This window comes from Passer domesticus, chromosome 3, assembly GCF_036417665.1.
Source record: "Passer domesticus isolate bPasDom1 chromosome 3, bPasDom1.hap1, whole genome shotgun sequence".
NCBI classification, from domain to species: domain Eukaryota; kingdom Metazoa; phylum Chordata; class Aves; order Passeriformes; family Passeridae; genus Passer; species Passer domesticus.
The window spans coordinates 6,347,647-6,362,733 of record NC_087476.1 but is presented as its reverse complement, the minus strand read 5'-3'; the positions used below and the strand labels follow the sequence as shown (position 1 = coordinate 6,362,733).

At 42.3% G+C, this 15,087-nt stretch overlaps 1 protein-coding gene and 1 long non-coding RNA gene across 4 annotated transcripts in view; one reads left to right on the top strand and one right to left on the bottom strand.

Annotated features, from left to right (window-relative positions):
- The first annotated feature begins 177 nt into the window (after nucleotides 1-177).
- RCAN2 (regulator of calcineurin 2) overlaps nucleotides 178-15,087 on the top strand; it is an 86,159-nt gene continuing 71,249 nt past the window's right edge. The window contains exons 1-2 of one of the 2 annotated variants that reach the window (XM_064411701.1): nucleotides 178-250; nucleotides 8,094-8,320. In XM_064411701.1, coding sequence (XP_064267771.1) covers nucleotides 8,096-8,320 — 225 coding nt within the window. In that variant the 5' untranslated portion in view covers nucleotides 178-250; nucleotides 8,094-8,095. Of the gene's footprint in view, nucleotides 251-4,231; nucleotides 4,254-8,093; nucleotides 8,321-15,087 lie in introns of those variants that run through there. The other variant, XM_064411702.1, reaches the window with a different exon arrangement.
- Nucleotides 8,171-15,087, bottom strand: LOC135295885 (uncharacterized). Of its 2 annotated transcripts, XR_010357943.1 has the most exons (5): nucleotides 14,975-15,087; nucleotides 11,368-13,082; nucleotides 11,059-11,280; nucleotides 9,898-10,327; nucleotides 8,171-9,091 (listed from the first exon to the last, which is right to left on the bottom strand). It is a non-coding gene; the product is annotated as an uncharacterized LOC135295885 (long non-coding RNA). The 2 variants fall into 2 exon arrangements; XR_010357942.1 differs by having other exon boundaries at nucleotides 8,171-10,327.

The window sequence follows — 15,087 nt, the reverse complement described above, 5'->3', positions numbered from 1 at the left end:
ACGGAGGGTCGCCGTGGGAGCTGGGGGCGTGGCCAGGGGTGTGGGAGGCGGGACCAGCGCGCTTCTCGCGTTCTCATTGGCGGAGCCTCCTGCCTGTTTCGGCGGAGGCGTTGCTGATTGGGCCGCCCCGCCCTCCACCTTGGCGGGCGCGGCGCGGGGCGCTGTGAGGGAGCGCTGGGCGCTGTGAGGGAGCGCTGGGCGCGGAGTGAGGCGGACTCCGGGCGGGCAGGGAAGGGCGAGCGAGCCGCAGGTAAGGGCACGGCCGCCTCCCCAGGGGCTCCTTCGCCGCCGGGGCCGCAGCGCTGTCCGGCAGACCTGGGTTATGCAACCGCCCCGCGGTCCTGCCCCGGCGCCGCGCTGCCCTCGGGGCTCCTTCCCCGCGCGGCTCTCGGGGCGCGGGGGATGCGCGGCGAGCCCGCGGCCGCCCCTCGGGAGGGACTGGGGCTGGGGCCCGTGTCTGCCCCGGTGGGGTGCGGAAGAGCTTGTGAGGAGGGATGGGGAGGTGGGAAGGGGTTTGCGGCCGTGCTGGGAGCAGGTCGGGGTCGCAGCGATGCGGACCCGGACTGGGCAGCTCCGGACTGGGCAGCTCCGGGAGCCTGACAGAGAGAGGCTTTCCTCGGGATGCTTTAAACTTGGCTGCTGTAGCCGAGGGGGAATGGCTTGGAAGTGAAGGAAGGCTGGTTTAGATTCGATATTAGGAATAAGTTCTTCACTGTGAGACACTGGCAGAGGTTGCCCAGAGAAGACGTGAATGCCCCATCCCTGGAAGTGCCCAAGGCCAGCTTGGATGGGGCTTGGAGCAGCCTGGGACAGTGGAAGGTGTTCCTGCCCGTGGCAGGGGTTGGAACGAGGTGGTTTTTAATATCCCTTCCAACCCAAACCATTCTGTGATTCCGTGATCCCAAGCCAATATCATTTGATGCTTATGTAATAGATAGCTCTCCAAACTTGCTGGTTTGTTTTTTTTTTGCCCCTCACCTATCCTGTATTCTTTTGGACCTCTTTAAAATATTGTGCTCCTTTATTTCTTGAGTTTGGAGTTTAATGAAGGTTCCTAAAAACAAATGTATAATAAGTTTATACAGCTGAAAGAAATCATATAAATGAGAATTATAGTTTAATCAGGGGTTATACTTTACACCAGCTTCTGTCTTTGGCTTTCAAGTTTTGCCCTTGGAAAGGGTTTGATCTTTTAGCTAGTTAGAGTGGCTGTCCTGATGAAAAGGAAAATCCTATTCTATGAAAATTAGTGTAAAGAAACTGCTGTATTTATCTTGCAGTGAAGCTAAATGCTGTGGTTGTCCATCATCCTTGCACAGAGGAAAGTCTGAATACTGTGAGAATATAAAGCACTACAGAAAAATGCTAACACATCTCAGAAAACAGAGACAGAAGGAGATTTTCTGTAGATGATCATCTCTGTTAACTAGTCTTTGGTACCTGTCACAGCAGGATCTGTCCTGTCCTCCTTAAACTTCTGAGAAGTTGTCAGGTGTGTGACTCAGTTTGTCTGTCCCCTTTCAAGTATTGTCGTTTGTGTCCAGATTCGGTAGCTTGGTTTGCATTGGAGTAATTAATGAAATAATTTATAAATTACTTGATTGTGCTAGCAGAGGATCCTTTTAGAGGAGGCAACTTTGAAATGTTATTCCAATTCATCGTTGTGTCCTGAGTGCCTTCTAGGAGTTCATCCCTGTGAGTCCCTGCTGCAGGTGGCTCTGGGTGAGGTTGGGGCGCAGCTCTGAGTTCCAGGAGCTGCTTGAGCAGGGAGTGCTCCACTGACCCCGTGTGAGGTGACAGCTCTGGCTGAGGGCTGCTGACGCTCTAATGCTGCCTGCCCCTTATGAAACGGGCTTGCTTTAAATAGATTAGCACAGAGGCCAAGTGAAGGTGATCAGGAGGCTTGTTCTGGTTTCTTTGTGTTTGGGGAGGGATTTTGTTTTTTTTTTCTTTGAATACCTTAATGTTGCCATGGTTACTGTAGTGCCCAGCTGATTGAAGCTCAGCTTCTTGACTTTAAGAACAGCACAGGGAATCTTCACACCTGGCATTGGCTGCTCCAAAGTATCACCTTCCTGCTGTGCAGTGGCACTGGAATTTTGGCTCGGTTGGGTTCACCAGTGCCTCCTGGATTGTTTTCTCCCGTGCTGGAGATGCAGATGCTCAGCAAGGCAGTGCCAGAGTCCCTTTGTGGTCTCAGGATCCATCCCTGGCGTGGGAGGCACAGCTGAACCTTCAGTGTGATGTGCATGTCTTGGACTGCTTGAGCTGACCAGTCCTGCTTTACAGGAATAAAACTGAATAGTCCCTTTGGATGTTAAAAGCTTCCAAAAATAGTTCCCAAGTCTCAGCTAAATTTAATGCGGCTAGAATGTCAATGGAAAGGATTAGAACATTTGGGATTTGCACCAGTTAGAGGATTTTATTTTTTTTTTCTAAATGCTTTCTCATATCTGCCACTTTTGTAAGAGGAAAAGTGGAGATTGGCACTATTTTTGTGTGGTGCTAACCAAACTGGAGCTCAAATGTGAGTGGACTTCCCTGTACTGGTGACTTTGATTCCTGTAAGGGAGTTTGCCCAGGTGGGAGATCAGGGTGAAGCTGTGGCAGGGGGTCACTACAGTCCTTGTTGCTTTTGAGGCTGCAAAGGTTCATTAATCCTGTCATGTGAGGTCCAGTTCTGCTCTTTCTAATTAAGTAAAAAGCCTCTGTTTAAGTCCATAGGAGCTTTCCACAGTGAAGAATTAGCACCATTAAAAATAATGCTCATCTCCAGCGTTCATTGTGCAGAGTGGAATGAAATTCCAGTAAGTTACTCTGTGACCTTCCCTGACACATTTGTGCTTTCTGACAGAGCCTTCCGTGTGGGGCCAGTTGGATTCAGCAGGAGATGCAACCCTAGGCTGACACCACTGAAACTGGTGGCTCTGCTGCTGTAAAGTCAGTGAATATTTTAAGTAAAAAATTATTCTTGCAGTAAAATCTTATTCACTAGGTTTGATTTCCCATCTCCTGGCTTTTCCCTGTCTTTGAATTATGGTACAAATTGCTTTTTGGGGGCTTTTTTTTTCAGTTGGAGCCAAGATGGAATCCCTACACTTCTCCTAGACCCTTCTACAAAAGCACCTGCAACTTTTCTTGCTTTGTTTTTTTCTCCAAATTTTCTTAATTCCTGCAGATTACGGTTTCCAGGTTTGCACTCAGGACTCAATAATACTTCTAGTTTATAGTGATTATATTTAAAGCTTCTATTTGTAACGTTTTGTTTGCTTTATTCTATTTTTAGTCATGTTGTTTGTCATGGCAAGCAGTGTTTAATAAAAAAAAGTTAAGTTTCCTAGTGATTTCAAGAGATATGTGCCTGTTTCTTGATGTCCCTCAGGGATTCTTTTTAAAAACTCCAAAGACAGGGAAATGTTCACCAAGGAAATGCCTTATTAGTTTCCATAAAAACAGTGGATAAATCAATCAATGCTCAGTGATATAGAAGCATTGGTCCATTCAGACATTTCATGTCCTCAAATTGTCTTCATTCAATGCAATTTCTGCTGAAGGTTTTGGCTCTGCAGGGATCAGACTTCATGAGAAGATGTACATCTTTACCCTTTCACTTTTATACTAAATAAGTGTCATTTTTCAAAGAGAAACTTCAGTGAGCTACTGCTGTTTTCCAGTGAATGTATTTTTCTGCTGGCCTCTGTTAATTTTAATTAGAGGTGTACTGTGTCTAAAAATAGTGAGGTAACAGAATGAACACAGAGCTCCCACTTGGAATCTCTGCAGGGATTTTGGTCACAGCGTCTCCAGTGCTGAGCACTGCCACGACCTGATCTGTGCCAGGGGAAAGGGTGTTTGCCTTGTGCTTAGAGCCATCCCAAAATAGAAACCTTTGCACACCTGGACCACGGGAGGAGAAATTTAAAGTAACCCACATGAGAGTGAAGTGATGTGTAGGGTCTGGGAGGGAAGTGGCTGCTGTGGTTCTCCAAGGGTTAAAAGTGCAGCACTCTTGAGGTTCTCATTCTGTGGGATGTGTTAAAGTTGAGGGTCCAAACCTTACACCAAATTCAGAAATAACACAGCATAAGAAGCACATTCAGTTGTGCTTTAAATAAAGGGAATAAATGGATGTGGCAAGTGCTCAGCTTTAGCTGGGGGTTACATGAAGTTGTTTGCCTCAGGTTTGAATCTGCCTCAGTGTCTCAGACTTTTCAGGGGAGCAATCCTGACAGAGTTTGCTGTCACGATCCCAGGTAAGATTTTGGATATTTTAGCATCAGTATTGGTTCTAGACAGTGCCTATATTAGTCTATATATTTTTTTTTTTTAATGGCATTGCCACTTTTTTAAAAATTCTGTATGGTAACTTCTGGTATCTCAAGTATTTGTAAAATCTGATTTGGGAGGGGAGAAGCAAATACATAACTCTATGTAAACTCATTGCATTTTAAAAGGAAGGTAAGTACAGTTTACTATTGTGTAGGGTTTTTTTGGTTGTTGTTTTTTTCTGTTTTGTTGTTGTTTTTCTTTTTTTAAAATATCAAAAGGATCCTGAGGGGATAAAGTTAACTTATTTTGTCAGAAGCTGTGGAAAGGAGCTTTAACATAAATGGGAATGTGATCCAGTGATTGTATTATCGTAACATAAAAGATTACTTTTCATTGGGCTGATTTTATATGGAAATCCAGTTCATGGATGAATACATGACTTGGAGTTAATTGTTTTAAGGGATTTGAAATGTAAATGATTTTATTCTAAATTAGTTGAATAATGGGAAAAAGGATTTTTTTTTTTTTGTCAGAGGACTGCCTGAAGTGGCTAAGTAATTTCAAAGAAGGCAAAAAACACTACCGACAACATGATACCTGAGCTTCAAGGTTTGACAGACATAATAAAGGATAAGAAGTTATGATTTTTTACATATATATATATGTGTGTGTGTGTGTAAATGTTTGTATGTGTAACATTATTCATAATATGGAAAAATGTATGATTTCCATCTTATGCCTGTGGATAACTTCTGATGGAAGTCTGCTAACAAATGTTGATTCAAGTATGTTTGTCCCCTCTGATTGTTGTTGAGCTCAGGCTCACAGGCAGTTTATTTCTCTTGGGGACATGTAAGTATTTTCTTAGTGAGTTTCTGTTTTAACTGTGGTGCTGTGCTTTCTATGGTGCAGTGCATGGCAAAGGAGAATCTGTGAAACAACAGTTACTCCATACAGGTGTTCTTAACCATCCCATCATAAATTGGGCAGAGTATTTAGGAATCAGGTATAAGTTAACTTAATAGTGGAGAGAACACTATTCAAAACTCTGGGTATATCTTAAAAGATGCCTGTGCAGGCACAGACACCTACCTGCAAGTCTGGGAGAAGAGCTGGCCAAAAGCCTGTGAGACAGTGACTTTCTTAAAAAGACTTGGCCAATACCCAAGTCCCACTGGGCAAAAATGTCTCAATAATTGGCTGGAAAAAAAAGAATCAAGCTTTTCCTATCCAGGAGCTCTAGCAGAGCAAGACAACTGCCACATGATGTAAATATTTATTAATTTCTCATCCTGGCTGCTGCAGCATATGTTCATTTTGTTATTGGTTAAAAACCTGAGCTTCGTGGTTATAACTTAAAATCCTGTTCTGTTTTGTTGTTTGTCATAGTAGTTTTGCTGAATTCCTAACTTAAAAGCTTTCCTATGTAGCACTTTATTATAATATGGCTATCCCAGCAGAGGAAAATAAACAACTCTTTGATGAGAAAGTCTATATAGTTTTCTGACTTCTGTCAATAGATTGAGATTCTTTGCTTCTCTGCACAGTTAGCTTTGTTATGCCTTGGGAAAGGAGGTGTGAAACTTGTTTGCTTTAACATTATAATCCAGATTCCTACAACTTCAGCATGTCCAGTGTAACTCTCAGATGGTCAGTGTCTTCCCTGGCTGCAAAATGTTTGCCTGTTGTGAATGAAATTCTTCCCACAGCCTGGCACCAGTCTGCTCTGCCATGTAAATTGTGTTTTGTAACACACTGGGCTTGAGGTTCATTTCCATAAACCTAATGACACAGGCTAGACATGATGACAAACATGCTTAGAGATGATTGTTTTTGGAGGACATGATTTATTAAAGCTTTTTGCTAGAGAAAATACTGCATTCTGACGTGAAGTTTCTGGCTGCTGTGAGGATTTCTTTGCAGTATTTCCCCAGATGTGTTTACCATGAAATGTGCAGTAACACAAAGCTTAAGTGAGGTGGTTCAAATACCAGAGGCAACGTTGCTGTGAGGGTGAGCTCTCCTACACTAACATGTGCTGCTGAGCTTGTAGCCATCTCTTCTGCCATTTGTTCAGGCTTCCTCTTTCCAATCAGAATTTAATTTCTAAACTGAAATTAGTTGGAGGTAGTTGTGCTAGTATTGGGCTGAGCTGCTGAAAGCAAAGTGTGTGTTTGATAGCCTGAAAACCCATCCTCAGGTTAGCACAGTACTTTTGAGCAGGGCTGCAGCTTGTGTACTTGAGAACTTCTGTCATTAGCCCTGAGACACCAGCAATAACAATTACTGATATTTCCATAACCTTATGTTATGGAATGATGTGCTCTGTCATCATCCAAATCTCATTTCAGAGCAGAGGTTATATGAAAGGCACAGCCATGGCAAATTAGCTCCATAACTTAGCTTTACTGAGATTAAGTGTGATAAACCCATATGGTTTAATTTTGGACAGCAGTTCTATATAGTGTGTTTGAGCTAATATTTACAGCTATTTATAGAGAATAGCAAGTATGCAAGAGAGCAAGGGCACAGCAGAACAGATGAGCACACTGAGTTTATGTAACTCTCTAAATGCTTGTGCTAGGAGGAAAAGGAGCTAATGATTGCATATTGTTATTGAAAGAAACAAATAAAAGGGAATAGATTATTATCCAGTAAACTTCTAGTTAACTTACTGGGGCTTTGTAGATGCAATATGTTGATGTCTACTAAGCACTGCTAAATACCAGATTTAATACTAATTAACACACTGATCATTAATTGAACCTTGACTTACTCCCCTTGGCTGGCATGAAGCTTTCTCTCATAACAACAGTGGTGATACCATTTAATGTATGGGCTCACTTTGTGTGCCTTAAAATTACCTTTCTATACTAATGCATTTGGGATAAAGGCTCCAAAATCAGCAGGACTTTCCTAAAAGTGCTGAAAGTCATCTTGAGTTCACTCTTCCCTTAACTTTATTTGCTTCCTAGTGTGATTAAGATACAAAGAAATTGCTAATGGGCTTTGAAAACCAGCCTAAGTTCTGTACTTAAACTGTAGAAAAAATTGGCTGTGTTCTTTAAAGCAGAGATGTATCTTGGTTGTACTGGTTTTTTGATGATGCTGTGTTCATGCTCCTTTCCATAAGGGTCTTTTCTTCTTATCCTGAGCATTATGTTTCCTGAGCTGCCTGCAGACTCAAAAGTACCAGCAGCCTTCCCAGTAACAGGGAAGGGCTTGAGAACAGAATTTCTCATCCTTTTAAGAAGAGGCAAATTTTAAACAGACAGTGTGTCTATAGCATCTGTGTAATAACACGGGAGGAACCTGACCCAGAAAACCAGTGGTGGAATCTTTCCCTTATTTAAATCTTCTGCCTGTTTGAAAGCTGAGGTGCTCTGTGATTCACAGCTTTGGATAAGAGGTAAAAAGAGCTCAGGTTCACATTCTGATTTCTTCTCATGTAGCTTTAGAGTACAGTCAATAATGCATTTAGAACCAGGTTCTAAACATGGTTCTCTTAAACCCAAATACAGCACAGTGTTTTCTCACAGGGCAAGGGGCCCTTAAGTAATGTCTCTTCTGCTTGTGTTCAGAAGCTTGTGCTGGTATGTTTAGGCCTTTTCTGTGCTAATAAATGAAGTTAAAGCCCTGTTTGAGCCTTGGTGAGACTGGTCTCAGTGCCCTGTGTCAGAGGCCAGTTGTTGCCTTGAAATAGTGTGAAATTTACTTTGTACAAATGGAGCCACCAGACTTAAGAATCTCTGGGTTACCGTGTGGATGTGGAATGTTCAAATACACTGTGTAACTGTGTGATGTTCTCTTCTCTGTGCTGCCAGGGATGAGGGGAGATTCTTACCTCTTTGGAATGCGGGGCCTTGGCCAGTACGGCTGCACCCCGGAGGACGGAGGACAGTTCCTGCTCTACTCTATCAATGGAGACCACGGCCTGAAGAGATGTTTTGCAGAGGAAGATTTTCATGAAATAATTGATTTCAACGATCTCCCAAATTCTCTCTTCGCCTGTAATGTTCACCAGTCCGTGTTTGAGGATGAGGACAGTAAGGTACAGTGTCTGTTTCCAAATTTTCCCTGTAGGAGAAACCTATGCTTTATATCTGTTTATTGCTGCCAGTGAAACAGTTTGATCAGTTTCATGCAAAGAAACTTGATCACAAATATGACTTCTTTCTAAGGTAACAGCAGCATTCTGCTTTGACGTTTATTTCAAGAGCTTAAAAGCCTTTTTGTCAGCTGAGGTCAACAAAAAAATAAAATGTTTTTCTTTTGTTGAGATTTGCAGAATACTGAAATGGAGGTCTGTGTCTTCATGGCGACCTTGGCTGCAGGGATGGTGGGAACAGCAAAGTCAAACATGTGATTGCTGCTGCTGCTTGCTGATCACAGAGATGGGAGGCTGCCTTTCTGTATTTTCTCACAGAATTAGAGAATCCTTAGCTTGGCAAAGACCTTTAAGATTGTGTTCAACCATTAGCCCAGCCACTGCCAAGTCACACGAAACTGTGTCCCCAAGTACCACATGTACACATCTTTTAAACCTCTCCAGGGCTGGTGACTCAAGCCCTTCTCTGGGCAGCCTGTTCCAATGCTTGACAGCCCTTTTGGTGGGTAATTTTTTCCTAATATCCAAGCTAAACCTCCCCTGGCATGCCTCGAGACCTTTTCCTTATGTCTTACTGATTGCTAATTTGGATAAGAGACCACCACTTGCCTCATTCCAACCTCCTTTCCTTGCTTGCAGAGAAGAGAGATAAGGTCTGGAGTGTTTTAAGTTAGCTGTACTACTGTGTTCTTCCTGTCATTCACTTCAGATTTTCTAGATAAAAACACATGAGAATCTTCATGAAAATATTTTGAACTCTGCAATTAATCTAAAACAATGTTGAGAACAACATGGTCTTAAGATAATAACAAAAAAATCAACTCTTGTAGGAAGCATTCACTTCCTGTTTCTTAGTCTAGTATTATTTCTGACTGAGACTTCAAGAATATAAATCTGATAGCTTGGAGCTTTATTGTCTGATGAAATTAGTCTGAGCTAATTGTTATAGGCACATCTCAAGCTGCTCGAGTGTCCTGTTCAGAATTGCAATTCAGAAACAAGATGGCAGTGCTACAGTGGGTTTTGCTTGAAACTGTTTGAGGTACCCAGATAAAACCACAAAATCACTGGGACTAGAGCTGGCGAGAATGGACAAAGACTTTTAATGGGGGGATTTCCAGATAAACGAGGAATAAACCAAGATTTCTAAGGATATAGGCTCCCTGTTAAAAGTACTGAAAGTGATGTCTGGTGAGACTGTACAAGTGGAACTATTTGGGTTTACTTTTTTAGGCATTTTTGTCTTCTGTAATAACGTCATGTGAATGTTTGAGTAATATAGATTAGTGCTGCAATATGAGCTTTAAAATATATTTAAAATTTATATATTACAAATTCTACACTCTAAATTGCAATTTAGAAAAACAGTTCCCTATTCTACTGAGCAGACCTTTTGCTAATAAGCATCTTGCATTTACATTCTGCCATTTTCCAGAATTTTCTCACCATCTGGTAATGAACTTGACTGAAGTTAAAGGGGTCTGAAAGTCCAGTTTAAAAGGGAGGAAACAGAAGCCCACCTGGAAGTAAAGAATCTCTCTCTTTACCCTGCAGAGATTCTATCCCCACTTGCTCCTGAGCTTTCCCTTTTGAGAGCTGCATTCTGGTATTTAGCTGATGGCTTAGCTAGAAAATGGAATGGGTGATTATGTAAGTATGTGGGATAGCAATCCCCAAAGACTTGCAGGACTTAAGGATGTGTCTTAAGAATAGCAGCTGGGTTCTGGAGGTGGATGCTCTGTGCCACGTGCAAGTCTGTGGGTTGAAGCTCTGTTTGCAGGTAAGTGGTTACTCCTGTAAATCTCTATTTAACAAGATGGGATTACCTTCAGATTTCTCATTAAATCCAAGAACCTGGGGAGTTGATGATGGTTTTTATTATTCCTGTAGAACATGTTCTTATGTTCCCAGTTGATTAATATCCATAATCCTTTCTATTAATAACTGTTGCTGCAAGATAAGAGCACACATGAATTCTAAATAAAAATAATTGTCAAGTTGCTAAACTAAATTTTAAAATCTCACATGGTCACTATTCATAAATGGTGCTAACAATCATCTCTTCAATTATATCTTGATCCAAAGTATATGTAATGGTACACTAAGCTTCTAAAAAGTATGTACTGCAGTAATGGTTATATCTAAAATTGTTTACTTGTGGTGTTCATTCTGCAGAAAGTAAAGCTTTTTGACTTTTACTCTTGACCTGCACTTTTAGGAGTAAAATGAAGGTGTGATTGGAATTTATAAGTTAGCAGTAAAGGAAGCCAGAGAAGGCCCTCATTGTAATGGCTTGATTTGGTGTGGAATGTTCTGAGTGGCTTTAGCATGGAACAGCATTAAAGTAAAGCAGTTACTCTATCAGTGCATTATCTGAGGTGTCCAAGGAGCTGAAATGTCAAATTCAAACTTCTAGCACACTAATATCTAAGCAATGTACTCACTAAAGACAGGTTTTAATTTGAAGGCATTTAACTCCTTTGTATCACATACAGGGTTAATTCCAGGTTGTGCTGGAATGTGGACTTGCAGCAGCTACTGGCAGCACGTACACCTGTGCTGGGGATAAGCTGATTTGGTTTGTTCTGAGTCCTGTGTCAGAAATACCCTTTCACCAGTGCTGTGTGTCTACAATCCCTCTTAGAAGGGATTCAGTCTCCTGTCAAAAGCAATGATGGCACCTGCAGGGAGCCTGAGTTTGGATGTTCATTCTCTGAAGGTGAGGAATTCTGGCAGCTGAAGGCCGTGTCCTTTGCAGGGAAAGATACAGGCTTGGGTTTTCTCCTGGCTGCCATCCTGAGGTCTCACTATCCTGAGCCTGAAGAGTTGTGGACTCTGGGATCTGAAGATGAATTTGCCATCAGGCTTCAAGGAAGCTGCTTGGAACTGACTGCCCTGAAACACTGAAGAAAAGGGGAATATAGATTAATGCTACCTACAACTGATCTTACTTCAGTAACAGAGCATCTGGTAAAAAAATATTTCCTTACCTTCCAGGTGTGTTCCTGGAAAGAAATGTGTGCTTGGATCAGGAGAATGCCCCAGATGACTGGGTGGATACTATGGGCATTTAAGGATTTGTGCAGGATGTTCTAGCAGCTTCAGAAGGATAGCAGCTTGCTACAGCTGAGGGGAGATGGCTTTGCTTGTCTCCACTCCCATCATGGACAGCCTTCCTCCTATGGAAAATAAAATCGTACCATCTTTACAGTGTGCTCAAAATACAGAGCTTTTTAGTTCCTAAAATCCAGCAAAGGTGTGGAGAAGATTATCCAACAGGATAATCTGTTGCTAAGCTGGGATCACATTCATTCTGCCCCTGTCACTGTCCTGTGTTCTGATCATTTGTTTTGGCATGAAGCTGTTAATGGTAGGGCCAGATTAGTTTGATGTGTTGGAGAGTACAGCACTGACTTGTTTGGGTCATGGAAGTCTTACTGTAAAGAAGCAAAAAATAAAATTATGCCTTTAACCCTGGGTTTTATCACATTGATGGGACTATTTATGTGTGAGCAAGATAGGGCCAAATTGAGACTTATTTTTGGCTGTTGGTGTGACTGAATGGGAGGTGCTGCTCCTTTTAGCTTTCCTGATAAAGCAACTGTGTTGGTGAGCCAAAGGCCATGACTGATAACTCCTGAGGGTGGGCATTAGAGTGTTTCAGCAATTAATTGCTACCCATAGCCCTTAAACTCTGGCTGGTAGCTCTTTTGTTGTGCTTTTGTTATGCATGTATCACTGTTTTGTAAAACCAACCTTTCTGTTCTGTGACTGGAACTTCCTTCAGGCTGGGCTGGTAAACACACTGTCAAAGTGAAGCATCTTTGTCTCTTAGGATGGTTTCTTCAGATGCTGTAGTGCCTCAGGAGACGCTTACACAAAGCTAATAATATTCATTATTAGAGTATGCTTTTATGAGGGAAAGATGTGTTTCCTCAAGCATTTTAGAAGTTGCATGCTCCTTTATTTACCATTCTTTTGGCTCAAAGTGGAAGGTGCACCGATTAAACTTGATGGTTTTATTTCAGATAAAGAATGATTCATCAGTTTCTGAGCATTTTAGTTATGGTGAAGCTACCTAGGCAGTGAGAGCCAAAGCCCACCAAGTGCTTTTTCTTGCCAATGTAATCTAAGCCAATAGGAGATACTATTGTTATTTCTGCATGAGAAAATACTGCTCAAATGTTTCCAGTTCTGCAATTTCCAGCATGAGGAAGATGTAGACATACTGGAGGGAGGTCACAGAGATGAAGGGATGGGAGCCTGTGTGCTCTGAAGAAAGGCCAAGGGAGCTGTGCCTGTTGAGCTGCAGAAGGCTCAGGCGGATCTGAGCAGTGTGTGTGAGCCCCCAAAGACAGGGTGCAAACCACCAGACTCTTTTCAGTGGTGCCAAGTTCCAGGAGCAGGGGCCATGGGCATCAACTGAAACACAGGAGGTTCCCTCTGAACATCAGGAAACGATTTTTACTGTGGCAGTGATAGCACAGGGTGCCCAGGGAGGGCGTGCAGTCTCTCTCTCTCCATGGAGATCCTCTAAAGCTCTCTGGATGTGGTCCTGGGTAGCTGAGCTCGAGCTGGCCCTGCTTGAGCCACGGGTGGGTTGGAAAAGATGATCTCCAGAGGTGCTTTCCAACCTCCTCCAATCTGTGATTCTGTGACCATCTCTTGAAGATTTCTTTGTATTAATTCTTCTGATGCAGAGGGCCTGTGTGGAAATGCAAGATTGGGGAATGAAGGTGATTAAAAATGCATTCTCTCAACTGTGAGCTTAGTGGAGGTGGGGTGGGGCAGGAAGGAGAAGAGTCAAACTAACAAGCCAATGGAAAAGATAATCCTATTTTAATAGAAAGACTTTACTATGAAAACAATTACTATTTTCATGAGGGATTCTTTCACATTACAACTTTATTTACATATATTGGATGATTGCTTGCTCTTACTGCAGAAGCCTCTGTTAGACTTCCTCTGACTTTTTTTTTTTAAGATGTATTATTGAACTTGGATTCTGAAAAATATTTGAAGTTCCCTCAGGTGGGTGCTGAAATATTTGTCCAAGGGTGATGCTTTAGGAGCTCTTTGTAGCCTTACTTGTGAAGTCTTTTTCCCCTTTGTACTTACAAAAACAAGGCCCATTTTCATACACCTATTTTTATTTTTAAGGTTCAGTGAAATACACTGGACTGCTCACTGGTGTGCTGTGTTGTCTTTAACTTTTATATGTTAATTCTGGAAGTGAAACTTTCTGCTGATGCTTTGACTGAAGCAGATAATTGAAATGTGTCTGTTCAGTGCTCCTTTTAAACAAAGTGGAGCCAGTGCGTCTGCTGCCATGTGTGAAATGTTACTTCAGTTCCCTTTTTCTACAGGCTAATTCAAGATGATGCTCTGGGAGGCTCTAAGCAGATTTGTGTCTGCAGGGGAAGGAAAATCTGTTCCTTTTGACTTGAGTTTTAAGCATCTCGATTGTGAAGTCAGAATCTCTTTGTTCATATTACGTCACTGAAGCCTCTAGGTGTTGAGTCATCATTATATTTAGAGGGTGGCACACTTCTTTTTAGTCTAATATTAGTATTCAAGCCTGGACCCAGTGGAAGGTCACCCTAGCTAAGATGAAGTCAGGCTCCAAGGCTGGAAAGGAATGCAGGCTTCTCTTTGCCTTCCTGGTACACTTGCTGTTGCTTTGTTTTACTTTCAGTTTTTCTACCTTTTAAGGTTGGTGGTGGTTGATATGATAACATTATCAGAAGCTGCTGCTTGAAGCAGAGTGTGCCTCATGCTGTGGAATCTACCTACTTTTCTTTGTCCTGCTTTATAAATGGGATGAGTGTTACTCCCTGTCATTCTGTGAAAATTGAAGTGTTTCTTTACTATGCTCTGTCTGTGCATCTAATAAAATGAAAATCCAGAGAGCTTGCAAAGAGTGGCTGCAGGAGCAGTGTCCTTCATGAATCACAGCTGCCCCCTGGGAATCCTATTTTGCACTTTTCCCTGGGTGCTTGTTTGCAGACAGCCAAGCACTGCTTTTTTTGCATGCACTTTTGGAAGCAATAAAATAAAGCTATAGGAGGCTGTTCTTGCTTTAAGAAATATGCACTCAGAAGTTAATTTTCTATTGCATTTTTTTATGTACTAATTTAAAATACTTTTCCTATGAACCATGACTGAGCAATACAGTGTTTTGTCTGAAAACACCTGTGATCTTCCATGCTCTGCATCTGACATTCCATCTCATCTCGCTACTGGAGTGGTAAGCCTGATTTTTTTCAGCCTCATTATGCACGTTCTCTCTACAACTGAAAGAAGCTGTTGATATTTAGCCTTAAAATGGCCTTAAGCCAAAGGGAGGGTAGGTTGACATTAGATATTAAGAAGAAATTCTTTACTGTGAGAGTGATGAGACCCTGGCACAGGTTACCAAGAATGTGAAGGTCCCATCCCTGGAAGTGTTCAAGGCCAGCTTGGTTGGGGCTTGGAGCAGCCTCTAGTGGAAGGTGTCCCTGCCCATGGCAGGACTGGAACTAGATCATCTTTTTAGATCCCTTCCAACCCAAACTATTCTACAATTCTCTATTTGGCATTCATAAAACTCCCTTTTACCCCGTGGTGTAGCTGCTGGACCTCGTTATCCAGCTCTGTGTTGGCACATGGAATGGGATGTGGTGTCACAGCTCCTTCCTGTAGCTGTTGTTCCTGTGCTTTGCTCACAGGTC